General features: G+C 37.7%; 4 protein-coding genes and 1 long non-coding RNA gene across 6 annotated transcripts; 4 read left to right on the forward strand and 1 right to left on the reverse strand.

Annotated features, from left to right (window-relative positions):
• Positions 1 to 2,555: 2,555 nt before the first annotated feature.
• Positions 2,556 to 5,619, reverse strand: LOC143746219 (heat shock 70 kDa protein-like). Its single transcript, XM_077237980.1, has 2 exons — positions 5,481 to 5,619; positions 2,556 to 4,987 (listed from the first exon to the last, which is right to left on the reverse strand). Exon 2 carries the CDS (start codon positions 4,964 to 4,966, stop codon positions 3,035 to 3,037), a length of 1,932 nt encoding a protein of 643 aa, XP_077094095.1. The 5' UTR covers positions 4,967 to 4,987; positions 5,481 to 5,619; the 3' UTR covers positions 2,556 to 3,034.
• A 2,068-nt stretch (positions 5,620 to 7,687) lies between these two features.
• LOC143746175 (uncharacterized) lies at positions 7,688 to 8,969 on the forward strand. The gene is made up of 4 exons (XR_013206458.1): positions 7,688 to 7,723; positions 7,881 to 7,985; positions 8,227 to 8,394; positions 8,802 to 8,969. It is a non-coding gene; the product is annotated as an uncharacterized LOC143746175 (long non-coding RNA).
• Positions 8,970 to 13,219: 4,250 nt separating this feature from the next.
• On the forward strand, positions 13,220 to 14,958 carry LOC143746213 (histone H2B-like). Its single transcript, XM_077237974.1, has one exon. It carries the CDS (start codon positions 13,294 to 13,296, stop codon positions 13,666 to 13,668), a length of 375 nt encoding a protein of 124 aa, XP_077094089.1. The 5' UTR covers positions 13,220 to 13,293; the 3' UTR covers positions 13,669 to 14,958.
• A 1,213-nt stretch (positions 14,959 to 16,171) lies between these two features.
• On the forward strand, positions 16,172 to 17,648 carry LOC143746221 (histone H1-like). 2 transcript variants are annotated; one of them, XM_077237985.1, is made up of 2 exons: positions 16,172 to 16,810; positions 16,850 to 17,519. In XM_077237985.1, exons 1-2 carry the CDS (start codon positions 16,457 to 16,459, stop codon positions 17,081 to 17,083), a joined length of 588 nt encoding a protein of 195 aa, XP_077094100.1. In that variant the 5' UTR covers positions 16,172 to 16,456; the 3' UTR covers positions 17,084 to 17,519. The 2 variants fall into 2 exon arrangements, with proteins under 2 accessions (XP_077094100.1, XP_077094099.1); XM_077237984.1 differs by having other exon boundaries at positions 16,172 to 17,648.
• A 92-nt stretch (positions 17,649 to 17,740) lies between these two features.
• LOC143746224 (histone H2A) lies at positions 17,741 to 18,248 on the forward strand. Its single transcript, XM_077237987.1, has one exon. The coding sequence runs from the start codon at positions 17,799 to 17,801 to the stop codon at positions 18,183 to 18,185; it is 387 nt and encodes a 128-aa protein (XP_077094102.1). The 5' UTR covers positions 17,741 to 17,798; the 3' UTR covers positions 18,186 to 18,248.
• Positions 18,249 to 22,500: the final 4,252 nt, after the last annotated feature.

Raw genomic sequence — 22,500 nt, forward strand, 5'->3', positions numbered from 1 at the left:
ATGGAGAAATTGAGTATTACATGATATGTGAAAAACTGCAAGGTAAGAGCATATACTTTGAATTGTTGTAGTATCAACAGGTATTAGGACATTTACATTACTGTTAATCAATCATTACTTGATTACACATTGTATTACCTTGTCATGATATATAGTAGTGAGTGACCCATAGAATGTGCCAAACATAATGTGCCACATGAAGAGACAGTGCAGCATATGACAGTAGCAACAGCTGAGAAGATTTGGGTCTGTGGTGACCAGGTCCACCTCACACTTCCTTCACCTATTCTCTCTCTTTACTACAACAACACACACACACACACACTCATCGTACTCTGCATCATTTCTCAACAAGTCACAAAAATGAAATCAATCTATCCTTGTGGAAAGGTTGCTTGCAAATTGTAGGTCTAGCAAGTCTTATATTTCTGTAATTCACACATGCAGATCAAACACAAATATGCTGACTGAATATATTGCTAGTTTATTTTGAGTAGCCAGCTAGCAGTTCTCTTGGCAGTTTGCTGATAATCCGCTGTCTGAAGTAAAATGCTCAAAACATCTCCTGAGAAAAATCACATGGGCAGCCTAGTCTTGGTTATTTAATTTTGATTTCGTCTTATTTTCCTTACCTTGTCATTCAAGGCCAGGACACTTTTTGTACATTTCTGGAACTTTTGCGCGCTTCCACATCCCGCGCAACTGCGGATCTCCCAGGAATATTCATTATTGCTGCGTACATTTATCCGTGTCACCTATGCGCGTGCGCGAGCGGTGCGCGATCATGGACGACTGACAACGAGATTAAGCAGCTGAACAAGAATACGGCCGTTACGATTGTTCTCATCTCAGCTCCGCCGAGACAAAATAGACATGCCATTACAAAAATATTTCATTTATTGTCATTAATATGTTTTTAAAAGCATCACTTTCATCAAATTTTATGTGACATAATTTCCAGTAGGCAACTGCAGCAAACGAGCAGGCTTATGTGCCGGGGCTGAGCCCTGGACCAATTTAACCACTGATTGTAACTATATAAAGCTCTCTTTCCACTAACGCTAACAGTAATCGCATGTCAGCATAAACTGTAAGTAAAATTCATTGTTTTATGTTAGATCAGTCACCTTTATATGTGACGGATTTGCTGCGAGATGCACTGAGTCCAATCCCTGAAGAGCATCCAGTAAAGAGAACAACTTTCTGCTCCATTTGTGCAATAAAACATCAGTCCGCGACACCAGAGATGAGAACTGCATTTGAAGTGTCTGATTCAAATGTTTTAGCTTTCTCTGCTATCACAAGGCCTTGGTGTAAACATTTTATTTTTTCTCAGCAGGTGCAACTTCGAATTGACACATACCGTACATATCACCAGCTGTGGAAAATGTTAAATAACATGAAGAATAAATAACTTTATCTGTGAGAATGGTAAATTTATATTGGGAGGATGGGGGTTGAATCAATAATTTATAGATCTTATACATGTTCAATCTTACGTTTAATGTTGTGACCCTTTCATGCATGAATTATGATAACCTCAGCCAGGATTTTTTTTTTTTTTGCATGAAAAACAAGATTTGAAATGTAAAAAAATTTTACACATATTTTTCAAAGAGATTTTCGGATGTCCACTTGAGTGGACAGCACACATTTATGGTTTAAACTGAGGAGATACTGTATTAAACATAATACAGTAATAACAGCGATGTGTATTTAACAAATCAAACAAAATTATATAAAGTCATGAAAACTATCAGATATATACAAAAAATATAAATGCCAAATATTGCAAATGCAATTTAACACAAGGATGTGTTTCCATCTCTATAGCATAAAAACTGTGGAAACCCAACTCAGATGCTCCTCAGTGTGAATATGTCAACTTACCCTTATTAGCTGATAATTTGGGTTATGTGAAGATTATGTATCAAGATTGACACATTTCTAACATAGCTCTCCTCTGAGAAAACCTCAATCAGGTGTTTTCAATCGCATTACGGGTAATGCATTACAAGTAACATGCATAAGGCAATTCGATTTTTATTTTAATGATCTGATTTTTAATAGATTGTAATGGTTTTGGTAATAGCTAAATCAATATTTTTATTTATTCATTTAAATTACATTTTCATAAAGGACACTTTTCTTGGTGATTTTGACAGCTGAAGATAGATAAAAGATACATTAATTGTGTTTCTCTAATAAATGTGAAATTATTGCATTTCTGAGTGAAAATTGTTTTACTTTTTTCTTTTAACTGGAAACTGTTGATTATCACCTTTGTTGTGTGTGTGTGTGTGTGTGTGTGTGTGTGTGTGTGTGTGTGTGTGTGTGTGTGTGTGTGTGTTCCATGATGTCATACTTGTCCGTGAAAATACTCACTAACCCCTCTTATGATAGGAAAATGTCCTAGTGTTTATATTTGGCATATTCTACTCTGACTTTTGAGTAACATTTTCATTAACATGATTAACAAGCTTTAATATGATTTGTCTTGCAGTCTGTAGTTTAGGGTGAGATTTTACCTTCATCTTACACCTCAAAAAATACCCTTTTTTTTAACACAATATAGCATTTATTTTTTCATTTCTTCATTATATCTTCACAATTATTAAAACTCATACCAGGAACACAAAACACCAAGTTCAGTAAACTTGTCTGAAATCTGTTTAGGAACAGCTGCAATGTAAAATAAACAAACTGAGTAACGACAACAGAACAAATAAAACTGAACTTATGTTAACAAATTTAAAAAGTGCATCATGTTTTATATTATCATTTCATATGGTTGCAAGTGTGAATGAGAAAACATTTCATATTTAATAAAAAAAAACTTGAACAATGTTCATTGTCCATAAAAGATAATCATGCTTGTATTATTTACATCTTAACAGTATATACAAATTGAGTACATAAAATACAGTGGTTTAGGATTCATTAATATTAGACTATTAGAGCAGCAATGTCATTTAAAAAATCCTTGCTCAAAGTTTAAGTGAGTTCTGACACATGACATATATCAGTGATAGCTTTAATCCACCTCTTCAATAGTGGGTCCCTGGGAAGCGGCCCCTGGCCCGCCGCGTGCCTGAGCTCCACAGCCTCCAGCCGGCGTCCCGTCCTGATAAAGCTTAGTGATGATTGGGTTGCAGACTTTCTCCAGCTCCTTCAGCTGATGTTCATACTCCTCCTTATCCGCCAGCTGGTTGCTCTCTAGCCAGCTGATGGCGTCGTTGCATTTCTCAATGACTTTCTTCTTGTCATCCTCACTGATCTTGCCTTTCAGGTTCTCCTCTTCCACACTGCTCTTCATGTTAAAGGCGTACGACTCCAGGGAGTTTTTGGCAGCAATCTTCTCTCTTTGCAGATCATCTTCAGCTTTGTACTTGTCTGCGTCCTGCACCATCCTCTCAATCTCCTCTTTGCTCAGTCTGCCCTTGTCATTGGTGATGGTGATCTTGTTCTCTTTTCCAGTGCTTTTGTCCACCGCCGACACGTTCAGGATTCCGTTGGCGTCAATATCAAAGGTCACTTCAATCTGCGGGACTCCACGTGGTGCAGGTGGAATTCCTGTGAGCTCAAATTTACCCAGCAGGTTGTTGTCTTTTGTCATGGCCCTCTCTCCCTCATACACCTGGATCAGGACCCCAGGCTGGTTGTCGGAGTAGGTGGTGAAGGTCTGGGTCTGTTTGGTGGGGATGGTGGTGTTGCGTTTGATGAGGGCCGTCATGACTCCACCTGCAGTCTCGAGGCCCAAAGATAGTGGCGCAACATCCAGCAGCAGCAGGTCCTGGACATTTCCAGATGTGTCACCCATGAGGATGGCGGCTTGCACCGCTGCACCATAAGCCACTGCCTCATCTGGGTTGATGCTCTTGTTCAAGTCCCTGCCGTTGAAGAAATCCTGCAGAATCTTCTGGATCTTTGGGATTCTTGTGGAACCACCAACCAACACAATATCATGTACCTGAGACTTGTCCATCTTGGCGTCTCTCAGGGCTTTCTCCACAGGCTCAAGTGTTCCCCTGAAGAGGTCTGAGCACATCTCTTCAAAGCGTGCTCTGGTGATGGACGTGTAGAAGTCGATGCCCTCGTACAGTGAGTCGATCTCAACGCTGGCCTGAGAGCTGGAGGAGAGGGTTCTCTTGGCTCGCTCGCACGCTGTCCGCAGCCTCCTCAGAGCTCTCTTGCTCTGACTGATGTCCTTCTTGTGCTTCCTCTTGAACTCTTCTACAAAGTGATTCACCATGCGGTTGTCAAAGTCCTCGCCACCCAGATGAGTGTCTCCGGCTGTGGCCTTCACCTCAAAGATGCCATCTTCAATGGTCAGGATGGACACGTCAAAGGTGCCTCCACCCAGGTCAAAGATCAGGACGTTGCGTTCTGCTCCTTTGCCTTTGTCAAGGCCGTAGGCGATGGCGGCAGCCGTGGGCTCGTTGATGATTCTGAGGACATTGAGCCCAGCGATCACTCCAGCGTCTTTAGTGGCTTGCCTCTGCGAGTCATTGAAATAGGCAGGAACTGTGACGACTGCATTTGTCACCTTCTGCCCCAGATAAGCATCAGCAATCTCCTTCATCTTCATCAAGACCATAGAGGAAATTTCTTCGGGATTAAATGTCTTGTTTTCTCCTTTGTATTCGACTTGAACCTTTGGCTTTCCGCTATCACTGACGACTTGGAAGGACCAGTGCTTCATGTCAGACTGCACTACTGGGTCATCAAACTTCCTGCCAATCAGCCTCTTGGCATCAAACACGGTGTTGTTGGGGTTCATGGCCACCTGGTTTTTAGCTGCATCTCCAATGAGCCTCTCTGTGTCAGTGAAGGCAACATAGCTGGGTGTTGTTCTGTTCCCCTGGTCATTGGCGATGATCTCCACTTTTCCATGCTGAAACACCCCCACACAGGAGTAGGTGGTGCCCAGGTCAATGCCAATGGCTACTCCTTTTGCTGATGACATGTCTTGGTTACTAGTTAAAAACTAGGAAAACACAAAAAAGAACAATAAGAATTTTTCTGAATATATACAAATATATATATACTTTTGTACAAATAAATTGGTATTGTACTCTTACAGTATAATAGTAACAAAATGTTTTTCTTAATGCAAAAATAAAGTGTAACAGTGAATACAGTGGACAGTTGCATAAACTGCTCAGACTAGTCTTACATCTAAATTTCTCTTTTAAGTTACATAAAGTTACATAAAATGGTAGATCAGTCTAATTTGAATTCAAAATTCACTTAAATCTTGGTAAACTACTGGTTGGTCAGACTAGTTCTTAAGATACAGTCAGTCTTAAAGTTTATGCAACTGGCCTCCTGCTTGTTTATTCAGGAGATAGACTCTCTGCATGTAATAAAATAGTAACATACAAAGCAAATATTGAAACATATTACGTAGATGCATGAGTGGTACTAGGCTACACAATGCATTTAACCTAGACCCTAAAGTAAAATAAATGTAGACTTACCGTAGAGCGACTCTTCAATAAAATTAATGTACACCTCGTCACGGAAAAAGTCAGTACAAACTGGGGTTTTTATCGCTTGATTCACAGATCGCTTTTCTTCTGATGTGTTTCTTATTATCTGCCACCCATCCGCTCTTTAAATACACCAGAGCGCGCACTCGATACATTTCTGGAAAAGTCCAGTGAATCAGACCAATCAAAACACAGAAAGCGGCTGCGTCACGTCAGCGCTCAACTGAGAGGAAGTTTCTGGATGCTTCCGGAACTGTGCTGTGAAATTACGCCAAACAGAGAAGAAAAGTCAAATTATTTGCAATGAACTATAAATATATGTCTTTAGCTATCATAGTTGAGTGCTTGATAATTACGTGAAATATGAAAAAGGTGGGGTTTTAAACTTTCTTGTATGGTCGCTTTATCAAAGAGTAATAGATAAAAAATAAAATGTCATAAGGCCTCCCTGCAGTTATTCTAAAAACAAGTATTTTATATAAGAGCTAGTGGTTTTAACTATGGTTTAATTTGTAAATCGCGCAATGATTGTTAACTGATCATGATTGTTAAAAACATTGAGTAAACAATATATTCACTCTAAATTTAACTTTTTGTTGGGTTTATGTAGGAAGCCATCAGTTTCCCAGACTTAAATGTCAAGTTATTTGAATAAAACATCTTGTGTTCACTATAATTAATCCAGTTTGGAGTAAAGCTTTAAGCTTAATTCCCCCCAGGGCAACACCATTGTTATAATAAAATATCAGACAGTTATAGCCAGGGTATGTTAAAGATGGAATAAACTATAATTTGTATAAAGATTTTGACATATTTTCTCAATTTTACGCATTGAATTGGCTAATTATATTACAGTGTAGCCTAATTAACTAAATTAGTCTGAAATTCCAAGTATACCTCTATGTTTAATAGACCATTTGAACATGCAGCTTTTAGTTAGCTGATTAATTAAATTGACATCCACCCAGTTAGGTTTTATTTTGGGCACTGATGCACTTCACAGTCAGCCTACATAAGTTAATTTAGTAGCCATTAATGAACTATGCGTTTATAATTAATATCACCGTTACATACGAGGTGAGGTGTCTTGTGTGCCAGAATTGCTCAACATTTGAGAAAGAATAATGGGTGAAATGGGAGAAAAACAAATAACGCCCTGAATGCAGTTAACAGTGACCTCTGCTGACAATAGAGCAGAATGACAAAACGTGCCACAAAGTCACAAATGTTCCAGAATAATCCAATCATCCCCGCAGTCAAACAGAAACGCAAAACCAGCGCCGCCGCTCCATCACGCGCTGTGCGCCTTTTACAGTCTATAGCTGTGTGTAGAGCACCACAAATAGCCTAACCAAAAATAAAGCATCTTATCATAGTCATAATAATTATAATGTCGATATTATTTCTGTATATAAATATTATTAGGCACTTTTTAGGCATGTAGGGTGTAGTGTACAGTTGAGACACCTTAAATAACTTGCGTGTGCAGCAAACACAAGTTGTGATTTTTGCTTCTTGTCAAGAACTGCTATATGCAGCAAGTACATGACCAAAGGAGGTAAGTGTATGCTGCAAACAATACAAAGTTACCAAATATAAGTTAAAAATACACAAATACTTTAGTTTTTGAATAGCATTAGTATTAAACTTTTGCCTGATATTGTATGCCCAGAGGTGTTAGTGCAAGTCCAAGACCATTTTCATATTTGCATTCTAAATAAATCAAAAAAGTAACATTTATTTATTTTTTAAACACTATTGATTTTTTTGTTCATGTATTGTTTAGCTAGAACAGACATGATTACGATCCAGGCCATGGCATGGAACCAACGCAAAATTGAGAACCTAGCAAAAGTGCTGTCCCGAAGATTAATGAAGGTATTTTTCTAAATTGCCCTTATCTTTTACAGGTGAAAGCTATTTTTTATTGTTTAATTATGTCTATTGCAGTTTGCAGTGCAGAAAAGTAGGTAAGAACAAACACTAGAAAGTCAAAACCTTTGCTACTTATAAAATTGTTTTATGCTGTTTTCCGTGCCCATGTTCATTAATCATATATCCATCTGTCAGCACTTTTAATGTTTTAATAAATGCACTTAATGGTGTTTTGTTATTCATTAGACAAAAGCAAAAATTCAGGAGGAGTTCTTAAACCTTGAGGCAATGAAGACAGATTTGGCAGTAATGGATGATGAGCTGGATCAATGAAATCAAGCAGTGGGCTGATACAGGTCATGTTTTAGATTACCTTAGCACTGTACTTAAAAAAAAAACTGTATGATTTTTCTGCTTATACTTGAATTTAAGCTTCATCCTTATAACTCTGATGTAATCATAGATGTACATTTTTATTTCTATTGTTAAAAGCATATCTTATCAATAATTTAGCAACAAGTGAGGAGAACGCAGACAGTCAACAGGAGCTGCAGAAGATGATTGAGACGCTTTGTGTGAGCATCAGGCAGAGGAAGCAAAACCTTTACCGTCAAACAGGTTAGAGCACTTTAAACATTAAATCATTTTAAAGCTTTTAACAATTTCAACATCAGGTTGCATTGTTTTACAATAGTGAGACCCTGGATGGTACTAAACTCAAGAACTTTGGGCAAAAAAAAAGTTTTTTTATGTATTTCAAACATTCATTATTAGAAGGAAGTATGCAGCAGTAAAATACATACTTAAATACATACCATTTAACATTTTAACATATTATGGCATGCTTTTGTCTTTTTAGATGGAAACAAGAGAAGACACAAACTTCGCTGAAAGATTTTGGAGGAAAAAGCCAAACTTAGTGCAGCTGTAGATGAATACAACAAGGCAGCACCTGAAAAACTGAAGTCAGCTGGTGCAATTCTGGCATCTGAGAGTTATGCATGGCCATGGCTTCTGAATTAGAGTGGTCTGTCTTGTTGTTACTCATTTAAATTCTGATATATGTATCAACCTATCAGCTTACAGTGGATATTGTTTATGCCTATTGTGCATCAGCATTTGTCTCAGCTGTACCAAGTTATTACTTGCTCTGCAGCAGTGTAGGCATATCCCTCAAGACCAAATGCAGTAACTTACCCATCATAACTTATATCCAGAATATCTATCAATATACTAAAAACTTATTTTGAAAGTTGTCATTAATGAAATGAAATATATTCACTAAAACTCAATTTTAGTCATTAGAATTGTTTCTGTTACATATACATGCAAGTGTCAAAATATTTATGTTGATTAATTTATCATTTATATATTTAACATACTTTGTAAATTGATACACTATTCCTTGCATTATTTTAGAAAACATCTTCACAGATAATCTTATCACCAAAAAAAAGGCCTTTGACCAACTGATGCTCCTGAACCGGCTTACCGAAGAGGAGTGGATTGTCCTAAAAGAGATCAAAAATCACTGGAAAAGCCTCAAAAGAGAACATTCTGCTCTAAATGACCATTCAAGCCATATTGCTATTGAAATGAAAAAGAACAGTAAGTACTACATCATTTCCAGTTTATCTTGTGTAAGCACTAACGTCAATACAGTATATCCACAATATCATGCTCTTTAACTGAACCTGTGGTAATTAGCTATAACTGCTGCTCTGTACTGGTGAATAAGTTAATTGATGCTGTAAATTCAGCAGGAAATTACTGCAGAACACGACTTCATTAAAATTACATAATTTATTTTGTGGTTTTTGTGTTACTTGCAGAACAAGCCTGTGGATTTTCAGAAAGTGGAATTCTACTTCACTCTCTTCTTATGAAAAGACTGTCCTACCTCAAAAGTCACATTTCCTCTGTTCATCAGCTGTACAGTAGTGTACTAGAGAAAAGTGAGCTGAAAGAAGATGATTACATGGAGGAGGAGAGTTTATCCAGTATGGTTTGGAGGAGGAGGAGGATGAAGACGAAGAGGATTTTTGAGGACAAGCTAGTTTTCCATTGATTTTACCTTCTCATGGCCTTTTATTGTACTGAGGATGGAATACACTACACCAGGGATGGGCAACTTCGGTCCTGGAGGGCCACTGTCCTGCAGAGTTTAGCTCCAACCCTGACAAAAACTCTTTTGTAGTAATCCTGAAAACATTGATTAGCTTGTTCAGGTGTGTTTAATTAGGGTTTGAGCTAATGGCGCTTTTCCACTGCATGGTACGATTCGGTTCGGTTCGGTTCGCTTTTCCACTGCGTGGTACAACTTGCTTTGGCTCGCTTTAAATGGTACCAAAATGTGACGTGAAAACACTGCAAATCACTGATTGGTCAGACAGGATCGTCACTACCAGCGTCATTGTATTTGCAAGACATCAAACCCGCTAGATTTAAAGAACAGCCAGTAACAGCCACCGCTGTAGTACCTGTTTTAAAATTACTTTCTTGACTTGCTTGAAGAAAAAAGAAAGAAAAAAAATGTCCAAAAAAGAAATGGCTGAATCAGTGGACGAATTGCAGACGTTCCTCTCGTTGGTTGCCGAGGAGCGGATAAACTATAGCCTATAACAATCAGTCTATAATCCCATCCACTTTGAAAGCGGTAGCCTACTAACTGCAGTGGAAAAGCAAACTGAGCTAAAGCGAACCGAGCTGAGTTGTACCACAACTGAACTGAACCGAACCGTACTGAGCCGTACCATGCAGTGGAAAATCGCCATAAACTCTGCAGGACAGAAGTTGCCCATCCATGCACTACACAATATCTTTTTAAATCTGAACAGATTATAAAACTTCTGACTTTTGGCAGCTAGCGTCAACTTGTCCAGACTTCAATCAACACAAACATCTAGCCAAAAGCTGTATTGTATAAAAGTTGTATTCCAGCCTTTAGGTGTAGCAATAACTTGTGGAAAGTTATTAAAGATCAAAAACTCTTTTCTCTTATCATGTTTTGACATAATGTGGCTAACACATGATATCCTTAACACACTCTGAACTGTCATTTCATTTCCATTAAATCTCTACTGTCTTTGTTACATGATGAAACACAGACAAGGTGTGCTAATATGTAACTCTACAGTTAAGTTCTTATGTTTTCATATTAAAATTCATAATTGACATTGTAAAACATCACTAGAATTGCACTCACTATTGTTATTTTACTCAATTAAATAGCTTTTTGAAAAAAGTAATTTACAATTCATAACCCTCTGCACAATGTTTTACCAACATGTCATTGTATATCAATATTCTCTGTCACAATTAAAATGATATCTAAAAAAGTTTGATGCTTAAAGTTTAGATGTCTAAAAATGCATTTATAAAGTTTGAACTTCAACACTTGAACATTCTATTTGTGTAAGCACGGTTGTTACTGTTAGTCTATAGTATTGGCCATAATTATTTTTTAATTACATTTTTAATAAATTTTAATTCATTGTTGTTACAACTAAACCAGAGTCTTGTTGTTACAACTAACCCAGTCATGTAGCCATGAACTAGCTCACATTACAGCTAACAGGCAAAACATTACCACTAACAACTTGCATGGAAAATATACACAGACACACAATAAACATAATAAAAGTTTGATGAGTTTAACTACAAAGCAGAAGTTCCCATAACAAAAACAAAAAAGTAAAAAAAAGTTACTTTCTTACCTCAAAATTGTTTTTTCCACTTTAACATGTGCTGTGTCTGCTCTACTTTATCACATGTGGAATAAGAACTAAACTAAGCATGTGTGAAGTGAATCAGGTGATTTGTAACTAGTTCCTGATTGGACGGATTGGTAATGTTACAACTGACCCGTGTTACAACCATTCCCGGTGTACCCTAGTTTTAGTGCTACACTCTCAGAAAAAAAGGTACATTTTTGTACCAAAGAAGGTACAAACCCTTGTCACTGGGGCGGTACCTTTTACAGGTACTGTACCTTAATATAAAGGAACAAATTTGTACCATTCCAGTTTGTACCTTAAAGGACATGATTTGTACCATGGGCAACCAAAATGTACCTTTTGTTTTTTTAAAACTTGTTGGTAGGCTACGGCAATATTGTAGTAAGCCTATTTAGAGGTGCAGATTAATTCAGGAAGGACTGTGTGTAGACATATTTTATTATGTGTATTATGAGGTGGTCCGCGAAAATTCTTGATTACAAATACTGGTCCACACACACAAAAAGTCTGAGAACCCCTGCTCTAAATGATAAGCAACTCATTTAAATAAGCAACAACATCTAACACAATAATTTCCATCATTTCTATTCAGGTCCTTGTGTGTGCAAGTTAACACTCCTCCCAAGGCATGTAAGTGCAATACTCCCACTGTTTAGTGCAATATCCTACAACTCAGGTGATACTTATATGTAGATTTATTTATTTATAATATTCAAAACACTGAAAATATGTTCATAATCTGAAAATGTATATTCTGACTAAACCCAACTGTGATACTTTTATTCTCATATAATTACATTTGTATTTTTTACTCTTATAATTTGTAGTATTATGTTTCTTGTTGTATTTGTATATGTCCACTGGAAGCCTCAGTACCAAAACAAATTCCTTGTGTGTGCAAGCACACTTGGCAATAAAGCTCTTTCTGATTCTGATTCTGATTTGATATTGTTTTTAGATTGGGAGGAAATTCTGATTAATCATCTGTCCATTAAATTGGACATCATGCACCATATTTCAGCTACAGTTCATTCTATTACTGTGACTGTATTTTTTAAATACTTTATGCAGTTAAATACATAATGTACGTTCCAAGTAATTCCAAGTAATATATCTTACTTGTAATGCATTACTTTACTTGTTACATCAAAAAAGTAATCTGATTATCAATGCACTTGTCATGGGGTATAACCTTTCGTAACAATATTTTTTTGTATGTATTTAGTTTTCACATGATTTTATTTAATTTTATTGATTGGTTTGTTAAATACACCCACTTATTACTGTTATCACTGCATTATGTTCAATTCAGTATCTCTTCAGTTAAAGCCAAAACGTATACTGTCCACTCATCTGACAATCTCTTTAAAAATGTGTAAAAAAAAAAAAAAATCCTTACACTAAGAGCAATAATAATAAAAAAAAATCCTGACTGAGCCATAATTCATGCACGAAATGATTAGTTAAAAAGGACTTTGTTTTCTGGATCGAGAATAGACGTATTAATGAGCTCATAAAGTCTCATAATGTATCAAGACTTTCAGCATCTTTTCATTCTCTTTACCCAACAGATGATACCACAAATATTATATTTGCATTACACAATTAATCTTTGTCTATTCTCTGATGCTAAAATGTGGTTTACAAAAAAAAAAATAGATAAGAGTGGTACCAAAGTTAGCAGAAGTAAAAATGCAGAAAATATGATTATAAATGTATGATAAAAATGTTATCTTATTAATATGGGCTTTTATTTACTATTCCTGTAGTTTAAACTGTTTCATAAATCAATGAAATTTCAAGGTTTAAAAAGTGTGACCGTTATTTGTCTCGTTTGTCAAAGCTCCCTCATTGAGTTTATAAGATGTTTTAATTACACGATATCTGTCTAGAACCGCTTATTTTCCAAGACTACTATTAATAAAAAGAGCGGGAAATTAAACAAAGGAAACTGTATCGATCAGACATGGGGCGGTGGGCGGGGTTATCATTTAACCGCATGTGATTGGCCCTCGTACCGCTCATGAGTTGTCCAATGAAACACGAGTTTATAGGCTCGGCCAATGAAAACAGGCAATCAGAAGGACTCCGTGTCTCCTTCTAAATTAGCATAGTGCAGTGAATAAAAGCCTCAGTGTCGCAGCTGAGTTCTTCACACTGACTCGTCAGCTCTGAGATCATTCCTCATCATGCCTGAACCAGCCAAGCCCGCGCCTAAGAAAGGCTCCAAGAAGGCCGTCACCAAGAGCGCCGCGAAGGGAGGGAAGAAGCGCAGAAAGTCCAGGAAGGAGAGCTACGCCATCTACGTCTACAAAGTGCTGAAGCAGGTTCACCCTGACACCGGCATCTCCTCCAAGGCGATGGGCATCATGAACTCTTTCGTCAACGACATCTTCGAGCGCATCGCCGGTGAGGCGTCTCGTCTCGCTCACTACAACAAGCGCTCCACCATCACGTCGAGAGAGATCCAGACCGCCGTGCGTCTGCTGCTGCCCGGAGAGCTGGCCAAACACGCCGTGTCTGAGGGCACCAAGGCCGTCACCAAGTACACCAGCTCCAAGTAGAGGCCAGAGGCGCTCACACAAAGGCTCTTTTAAGAGCCACTCACAACATCCTGTAAAAGAGCTGATGATGCTTGCAGATAATTTAAGTGGGTGAAAAGTATCAGCTTATTTTGTTTATCTTTGGCATAATGAAAATTCAGTGTGTTCAGCATGATGATGTGGAATACATCCACTATATATAAAATTAAAAATGTTATGTGCTACTTAAAATTATGGTAACTAAAAGGACATATGATGTTTGAGTAGTAAAGGTTTGATCTCTTTCTTGGAGTCTACCTGAATGAATCATTTGATATTCCCTAAAGTATTTAATCTGATAGAATAAATTTGATATTTTAGTGAAATGTCTTTTGTAATTTAAGTTGACTCAAAATTGAGTGAACGGAAATGACCTATTCATTTTTGACTTGTATAATTTTAAAAGTCTGTATGCTACCAGCACAACAGCAAACGTATCATGTTTAATTATTATAGCAAAGTTATTTCTCAATGAACAAAGTTATTCACAGTCTCACCATAAGCCCTACTCTTCTGCACAATAACGATCAAAACTACAACATAATAGAAACTTTCATATGTCAAACATAACAGAACATTAAACATTAACCGATGTTTTCTTTACACAAAAACACATGAAATAACACTTAATTTCAATATTTACTCCCCATTTCCAGCCATGTGCAGAGCATGGGAACTAACAATGGTGTCTCTAATAAAACCACATAATTGAAGCAATTCTCTTAAAATAAAAGGTTGCCTTTTTTCCTTAATTGTATCAGCTTAATTATTTCCTCAATTAAAGACTCAAAACTGTGTCTGTAAAACAAATTAGGAAAATGTATCTCTTGGTTTTATCAGTGAAATGTTCTCAATATTTGTTTCATATCTGAAACTGAAGCAGTTTTCACACAGCGATGATGTCTACACATCTGGAGTTTCATCTGTAAAAACAGCACATTCTGTTGAACAATGTCCAGTGTACAGTCTTACTTTTATAATGTTCTCTGTACAGTGATATTTATTGAAATATGAATTTGGATTTTGATTCTTGCTTCCAGTGTTTCAACACAACAGTGACAATATTGTTTTCCAGCCTTTTCAGGAATTCAGCACATGTCTGTTTAATGACAGGTAAAACTGTAGGGTTATCAAATCACACATTTATATTCAATTATGCATTAATTATATTAATTTTCATAAATCATAAAGTTTGCACAAGAAACTGTAACGGGAGTCCTGTAGATTCAGGCTCTACAAGAACAATAAATGACAGGAATATGTGACTATTAATGTGTGTTTTATTACAGGACTTTCTTCCTCTGTTTGCTTTATAGATTGTGCCTTTGTTTTTCATTATTATCTATAATTTTGTCATTTTTAAACTGTCTTTCTGCTTTATATCTGTGGACCAGCAAACTTATATGGACCTACAACACTTTTATATAATATAATATGTACGGCCTGTTTATTGCACCTTTTTGACACACAATGAAGGTCATAGAAAAATAAATATCATTTTTCAATAGCAAAATGATTTCCATTTAAGCTCATCAATGTCTAAAGTTTGTTGTTTTAGATCGAGAAGTTTCTCAGTTTTGGTTCAGAGTTAAAGAGAAATGTTTGATTTCACGTGCGAGACACAAAATATCCTCACTAATATAGTGAAAGATCAGGAAGATTATGATTTACATATTTTCTTTTGTTCTTGTGAAAAGAAATGGGGCTCTCATGACACAAAAATAAATATATGGGTCAGAAAACTAGTATTTATAGTATGACTAAAACACCAACGTCTGTGCAAATATATCAAACATATACTGTAAATATGATGACTATTTTATGAATTAGTTAGAATGAGTACAAGTGCTTTATTATTTACATTCCATGATTGAGCAGATTATTGTATCCAAAGAGACTTACGAAGGAAATACAAACACAAACTGCTAGAAATACAAAGTTTCAAACATTGTCCAGAAAAGTAGAAGCTAGACCAAGGAGGGAAAATTAGAAATAGAGAGAAACATAAGTTGGTTTTCAGTCACTTGCTTTAATAGAGAAACTCATTCAGAGCTTTAACACAGTCATCATTCACAAGCCGGAAACTGAGAAACAAATGACGATGTACTTTTTTTATTTACGTGATATGATGTACATCAGCAAAACAAGTTAAAACATTAATACTGTGTGATCAGACGTATATTTATGATTATGATTATGATGATTATAAGGCCAGAGATGAGAGTCACAGACAGACTCGAGATGATGTTCTTGTGCTTCAAGCGGCCCAAAACAACACCTGTATCAAAGCCTCCTCACGACCCTCACTGATGCTGATTTCATTAAAGTCTCTTTCAGACTGTTTGCTGAACACACAGAGGACGCCTTCAGACTTTTACACACTTTTACAGTAAAACTTTCCATCAAATTTACACGCGGCTTTTCCCCGTGGCTGATGCTCGCCTTGGATTTTATATGATAGAGTCGAAAGGAACATTTCCTCTTCGCGTATTTTAGTCTATAATGAAAGCCCAGAACCTCTGCTTGCTGTTCACTTTGTTTTGACTGCGAAAAACTATTTAATCGCTCCAGTTTTGGCCCAAATGTAAGAGAAGAAAACACAAGAGTCCGCGGCTCGTGGACGCGCACAGACACAGAGCGGGTGGGTTGAGTCTACGAGGTTCTCATGTGTTGTTTAAAGGCGCAGCGCCGCGCGAGCGCTATTCATTCACTGCTGAAAGCAGACCGTGTGTGAAACTCAACAAATCATCCGATCAGAGAGAGTGAGATTATGGCAGAAAGCGCACCCGCCCCGGCTGCTGCCGCCCCGGCCAAAGCGCCCAAGAAGAAATCCGCTGCGAAAGCCAAGAAAGCAGGTCCAGGCGTCGGCGAGCTGATCGTCAAAGCGGTGTCCGCGTCCAAGGAGAGGAGTGGCGTGTCCCTCGCCGCGCTGAAGAAAGCGCTCGCTGCCAGCGGCTACGACGTGGAGAAGAATAACTCCCGCGTTAAGATCGCCATCAAGAGCCTGGTGACTAAAGGCACCCTGGTGCAGGTCAAAGGAACCGGCGCTTCGGGCTCCTTCAAGCTCAACAAGCAGCAAGCCGAGAGCAAGAAGAAGCCTGTGGCCAAGAAAGCGGCTCCTAAAGCGAAGAAGCCCGCGGCCAAGAAACCCGCCGCTGCCAAGAAGCCCAAGAGCGCCGCAGCAAAGAAGCCCGCAGCCGCTAAGAAATCGCCCAAGAAGGCCAAAAAACCCGCCGCCAAGCCCGCTAAGAAGGCGACGAAGAGCCCCAAGAAGGCGAAGAAGCCCGCGGCCGCTAAGAAAGCAGTCAAGAGCCCGAAAAAGGCCAAAGCGGCGAAACCGAAGGCGGCAAAGCTTCAAGTCGCCAAGCCTAAACGGGGACCTCCCAAGAAGAGATAAACATCTACTTTCAACATCCCTATCAACGGCTCTTTTAAGAGCCACCCACTAACTCTGAGTAAAGAGCAAAACTCCTGTATTTTAATAATTTGTTTGTTTTGAAAGCAAATAGCCAAGATGTGTCTTTCAGCTACTTGGACTCATGCAATCTGAACGAACAATAGAAAACACTTTTTGCATCTAAGATTAGTCACAGAGATTTGAAAAACTTTTAAACCATTTTTTATGCATAAAATTGACCAAAACCTTAAGAGGGTTCGTCAGTGATCACAGTTCAAATAATAAATTGAATAACTGTACAGAATATCTACACATAACACTATACTGGAGATTGTGACAATACAAACAATAAGCAGTGGTAAAACTCCAGTATTACAATAGTAACATAATGCTGTACAGTATCGAGTCAATGTGCACAGAATATACAGTGTGTGAAAGGTGTAACAGTTTAATAAAGTCTATTTTTGTAACTATTTGAATTTTCTCCCACACATATTTCAATGGTTTCATCTATTCTGTCTGTCACATACTTGTGCATAAATATTCCCGCCAGAAAAGGGGTTGGGTTTCGGAGGGAAGTTCAGTGATTGGTTTAAATATGAACAGACTCTAAGCCAATGGGCGACTGGCGCTCTAGATTAAATACAGTATGTGGAGGAGCTGATTTTCATTCGGTTCACTTCCACTGTCAAAGTTTGATAAACTGGTCTTTAAAATGAGCGGCAGAGGCAAAACCGGCGGCAAAGCTCGAGCAAAGGCCAAGACTCGCTCCTCCAGGGCAGGGCTGCAGTTCCCCGTCGGCCGTGTCCACAGGCTCCTCCGTAAAGGCAACTACGCCGAGCGCGTCGGTGCCGGAGCTCCTGTGTATCTGGCGGCTGTGCTCGAGTATCTGACCGCGGAGATCCTGGAGTTGGCTGGAAACGCCGCTCGGGACAACAAGAAGACCCGCATCATCCCCCGGCACCTGCAGCTGGCGGTGCGCAATGACGAGGAGCTGAACAAGCTTCTGGGCGGAGTGACCATCGCTCAGGGCGGCGTGTTGCCCAACATCCAGGCCGTGCTGCTGCCCAAGAAGACCGAGAAGCCCGCCAAGGGGAAATAAGCGCTCCGGTCCCTCACTGACGAACAACGGCTCTTTTAAGAGCCACTCACTTTCTCTGATAGAGAGCGCTTTTCTTAAGAGCCATACACATCGGTTATCCGTTTGGTTGTGGATAAAAAATATTTTTTCAAATGTTAATCTAGGGACCTATCTCTCCCAATCTTAATTCTCTGTGGTACACAATATATCAATGAGAACTTGTTTTATCTGCATAAAATTGGACACAACCTCAATCTAAATATTTTCAATATAATTTTTAAGTTTGTTGAACAAACCACAACGGATAAATTGAAACATTTTACATGTTCACTGAGTAAGGGGAGGCTGCAGACCTGGAGCCGGCAGATATACGCCCCTGTGTTCCTGATGCGTCCAGCAGGGGGAGGCTGTACAGCCACATGAATTGAGTTTTATGTTAGTAAATCTTTTATTTTTTATTAATACATTTATTTATTTTGTATTGCAAATGAAAGGATACAAGACAATTAACAGTGATAAAGAGAAAAAAACAAAACAAAAAATAACAACGGGGACATCAAAAGAGATTGAATTGGGCTACACAAATCAATACAATTTTACATTTTGTCAATATAAAAATTAAGTTAATTAGAACAGACTCAATGATATTATTTATTTTAGAAACCTTTGAGTTTAAAGGTTTTGACATTTTCTTAAAAGACGAAAAAGGGGACTTCATATCAGAGGAGAATATTCTTAAATCAGGATCATTGAGTGGTTCTGTCTTTATGAAGATGAATCTTGCCCAGAAGACAAAGTATAATACCGTATAATCAAGATTTTTATCGTTAGAATGAAAATCTGACAAAAATTTATAGATTCTGTCATTTGTGTTAAATAATCTGCTAAAGTTATTGTTGATTAGCAATGATGAAACATTTATCATTTATAAACGATTAGCTTGGTATAGGCAGATATCAATTCATTTCTATATCAATGGATGGGTCTATTGTGAGAGACAAAAAGTTCTTGACGGTCATGTTTATGTTCTATCTGGTTTAAACTTAGCTAACCACGTGTAGGTTTAGTTGCCCCTCGTCTTCTCTACTCACTTTAAAATTCATTTATTTTGTGTCCTGTCTTTAGCTTGTGTGAGATGACCTCTTCTGGTGAGACCCTGTTTACTCCTTACATTAAAACACACTCCACATGGTTTCTGGAGCAACATTACAGTAGATATTGGAAATATATGAACTTGTGTTTTTACTCTTGAACACACAAAAGACACATTTATAATAGGCATATATGTATATGTAAATCTCTCTCTCCAAGTAAAGAGTTGAATTGCACACTCACTCAAATATTGTGATTTTAAAATAACTTACTAGTCTGGACTAAAATGTAGAGTATGTGCACTTAATGTGGGTTTTATCATACTCTGTCTTTACCAAAATCTTTTTAACTTGCATGTCATAAAGGTGTGTTTGCTTTAGCTATAAGAAAAGGAAAATCTCTCTCTAAACTTATAAACACCCATCTTTTATTTATTTTTTTACGACTTACAAGATAAACAACTTACAGAGACATACATGGACGTGGTTTTAATGTCATCTTCAATTTTCTCTGCACAGTCCATCATTGGTGGCCAAAAGAAATCAAAGTGGTTTGACACTTTTTTCACTATTGTTCCACCAACAAGTGCTTGTGCCGCTGTACTTTGAAGATCAGGAGCAAATTGATGCAATCCACACACATGTGAAATCACCATGAATGTCCTTTTAAAAAATAGTTAAAGAAGAGGGGTAGACCATAGGGGAGTCATCATAATTCATAAATGGTGTTAATAAAAAAATTGTGAACAACAATATTGTGTCTTTCTTTTAAATGGCCCTTGGAATTTTAGAAAAGGGATACATTTTGTTTGTCTTCATAAAATGCTGTGTAGGACTGAGCGTGCTGGACAAGCCCTGAAAAGTGAAGCCAAAGCGTCTCGATCGCCCCCCGGTGGCCGGTCCGAGTATAGCTCATAAACCCCGCCTCCCCGTGTTATTCAATGGGACGTGAGACCAACTAAACAATACAATTTCACTTCACATATCTTTTTTTAGTTTTCATCACACTGATTTAATTTCAAGTGTTTGTTTTTAAAATAAGTTTGTTTTTAGTTAGTTATTTGATGCTATAAAAACAGCACTTTGGCGTACATGATTGACAGCTGTGATTGACAAGTTCTCTGAGCAAAGTAGTCACTGAAGCACCAACTGACTTTTTTTCGGGATCTTTGGAGGACTGAGGAGATTGGAGCTTTAAATTTAATATCTACATTAATATAATGAATTATTTCACACCGACATAATGGTTTGTTCTGCAGCAGAGGCGCGTGCTTTACGATTGATTCAGCGAAGTGAGGGCGGGACCAGAGCGGGACGTTGATTTCGCGGCTTTACTTCCTGCTCACTACTGCGCATGTCTGTTCCCGAAATCGCAACTGCGCAGACTCAAGTCTCAACATGTCAGCGCCATATCGGGACAATGACGGCTTCTAGTGATGGGCGATACTGCAAATTTCTGTATCGATCCGATACCAAGTAAATACAGGGCCAGTATCGCCGATATCGATACCGATACCGATACTTTTTCATTTTAAAAGCATGCATTCGAACTTGTATGCACTTACAGCAGTGTGTCATGATTTATGAGGTGAATGCATCATTAATATGCTAAATCTGAACACGTTTTCATGACTACTAGGCCTAAATAATTTGTGATCTGTGCTCTCAACTCCCCTTTAATTAGTCAGTGACTTTTACAAAACTACCCAAATTATAGTACTAGCCTACTGTTCAAAAGTTTGGGGTCTGTAAGATTTTTATTTCTCTTAGTAAAAACTGTAATATTACAATTTAACAATTTAACATAGGCTATCTGTTTTCTATGCCATAGTAAACTGTAATTTATTCATGTGATCAAAGCTAAATTTTCGGCATCATTACTCCAGTCATGATGATAATTCATTTTAATATGCTGATTTGCTGCTCAGGAAACATTTCTTATTATCAATGTTGAAAACAGTTTCATATTTTGTTGGAAACCATGATACATTTTATGCAGAATTATTTGATGAACAAAGTTGAAAGAACAGCATTTATATGAAGTAGTTTTTTTTTACAGTGTAAAACCCTTGACTGTCACTTTTGATCAATTTAATGTATCGATCCTTGTTGAATAAAAATATTAATTTCATTAAAAAGATCTTACTGACGTCAACATTTTAAACCATTATGTACAGTTTTGGTTTGTTTATTGCGAAATAACTCCCGATTGTTTCTCTGTCATCTAAGCAAGGCTTCGTTTCCCAAACGCACTGGGCCTGTGAGCTCAGCGAAGCACCAGCATCGAACGCTCTCTGTGATTGATTGGTTTCATCTTGTATACAGATGACTAGGAGAAAAGGTTCTATCCTACACAATTACCCGCTAACATTCGCTTATTTTTCCACTTAGAAGCTTATTTTACGCACTGAATTGCATGCTAAATTAATAAAAAAATACTGGTAAAAAAACACACATTTGGATCGATATTTTTGTGTGAGGATCGATCCTTTTCGATACCACGTCAGTATCGAAGTATCGATACTTCAGGATCGATCCGCCCATCACTAGCGGCTTCACTTCTCGCCAATGGAAGAGAGCGGGGGCGTCGTCCATCTTTTTTTACAGTCTATGTGTAGGACAATGTTTTGTAGCTGTATGATGACGACAATAAGAGAATAGTACTACAGCTAATCAAGGATCCATATAATTACACGGTACTGTATGTCTAATGGGCTAAATTTGGTTTATCTAAATGTAACTATAAATTCACAACAACATATTTCACTCAGTTTTCCATATAAAAAACTACGGTGAAAAGGCCTATAACTGCAGTAGGTCATATACTTTTCATAACATAGTTGATCCAACTGTGTATTTTTAATTTTTTAATTCACAAAAACACACAGTCTTCTGTAGGGAAGAGAGTGAAGCACAACTGAATAGCTACATACATTTTAATCCGTGCAGATCTACACTGTAACATTTATATCCTATTAAAATGAACAAAAAACAAATTTGTCTATGGACGGGTTATTAATGTGTAAGAGTCGATTTAATTATGTTATTTCGCAGTATATCCCCTACTGGACGCATCAGGAACAACAGGGCGTAAAACTGTCAGGGGCGTATATCTGCCGGTGTGGTGAAGAGATGGGTCCCACCTTAGGACCCAAGCAATACGATTGGTTCAAAGCACGTTTTATGGATAATCGCTTTAGTGCCTGGTTACAAATCAGACAAAATCACTTTATTATAGAAGTCGG

This window comes from Siphateles boraxobius, unplaced genomic scaffold (assembly GCF_051911475.1).
Source record: "Siphateles boraxobius isolate OS27281-9 unplaced genomic scaffold, OSU_SipBor_1 214, whole genome shotgun sequence".
Classification (NCBI taxonomy): domain Eukaryota; kingdom Metazoa; phylum Chordata; class Actinopteri; order Cypriniformes; family Leuciscidae; genus Siphateles; species Siphateles boraxobius.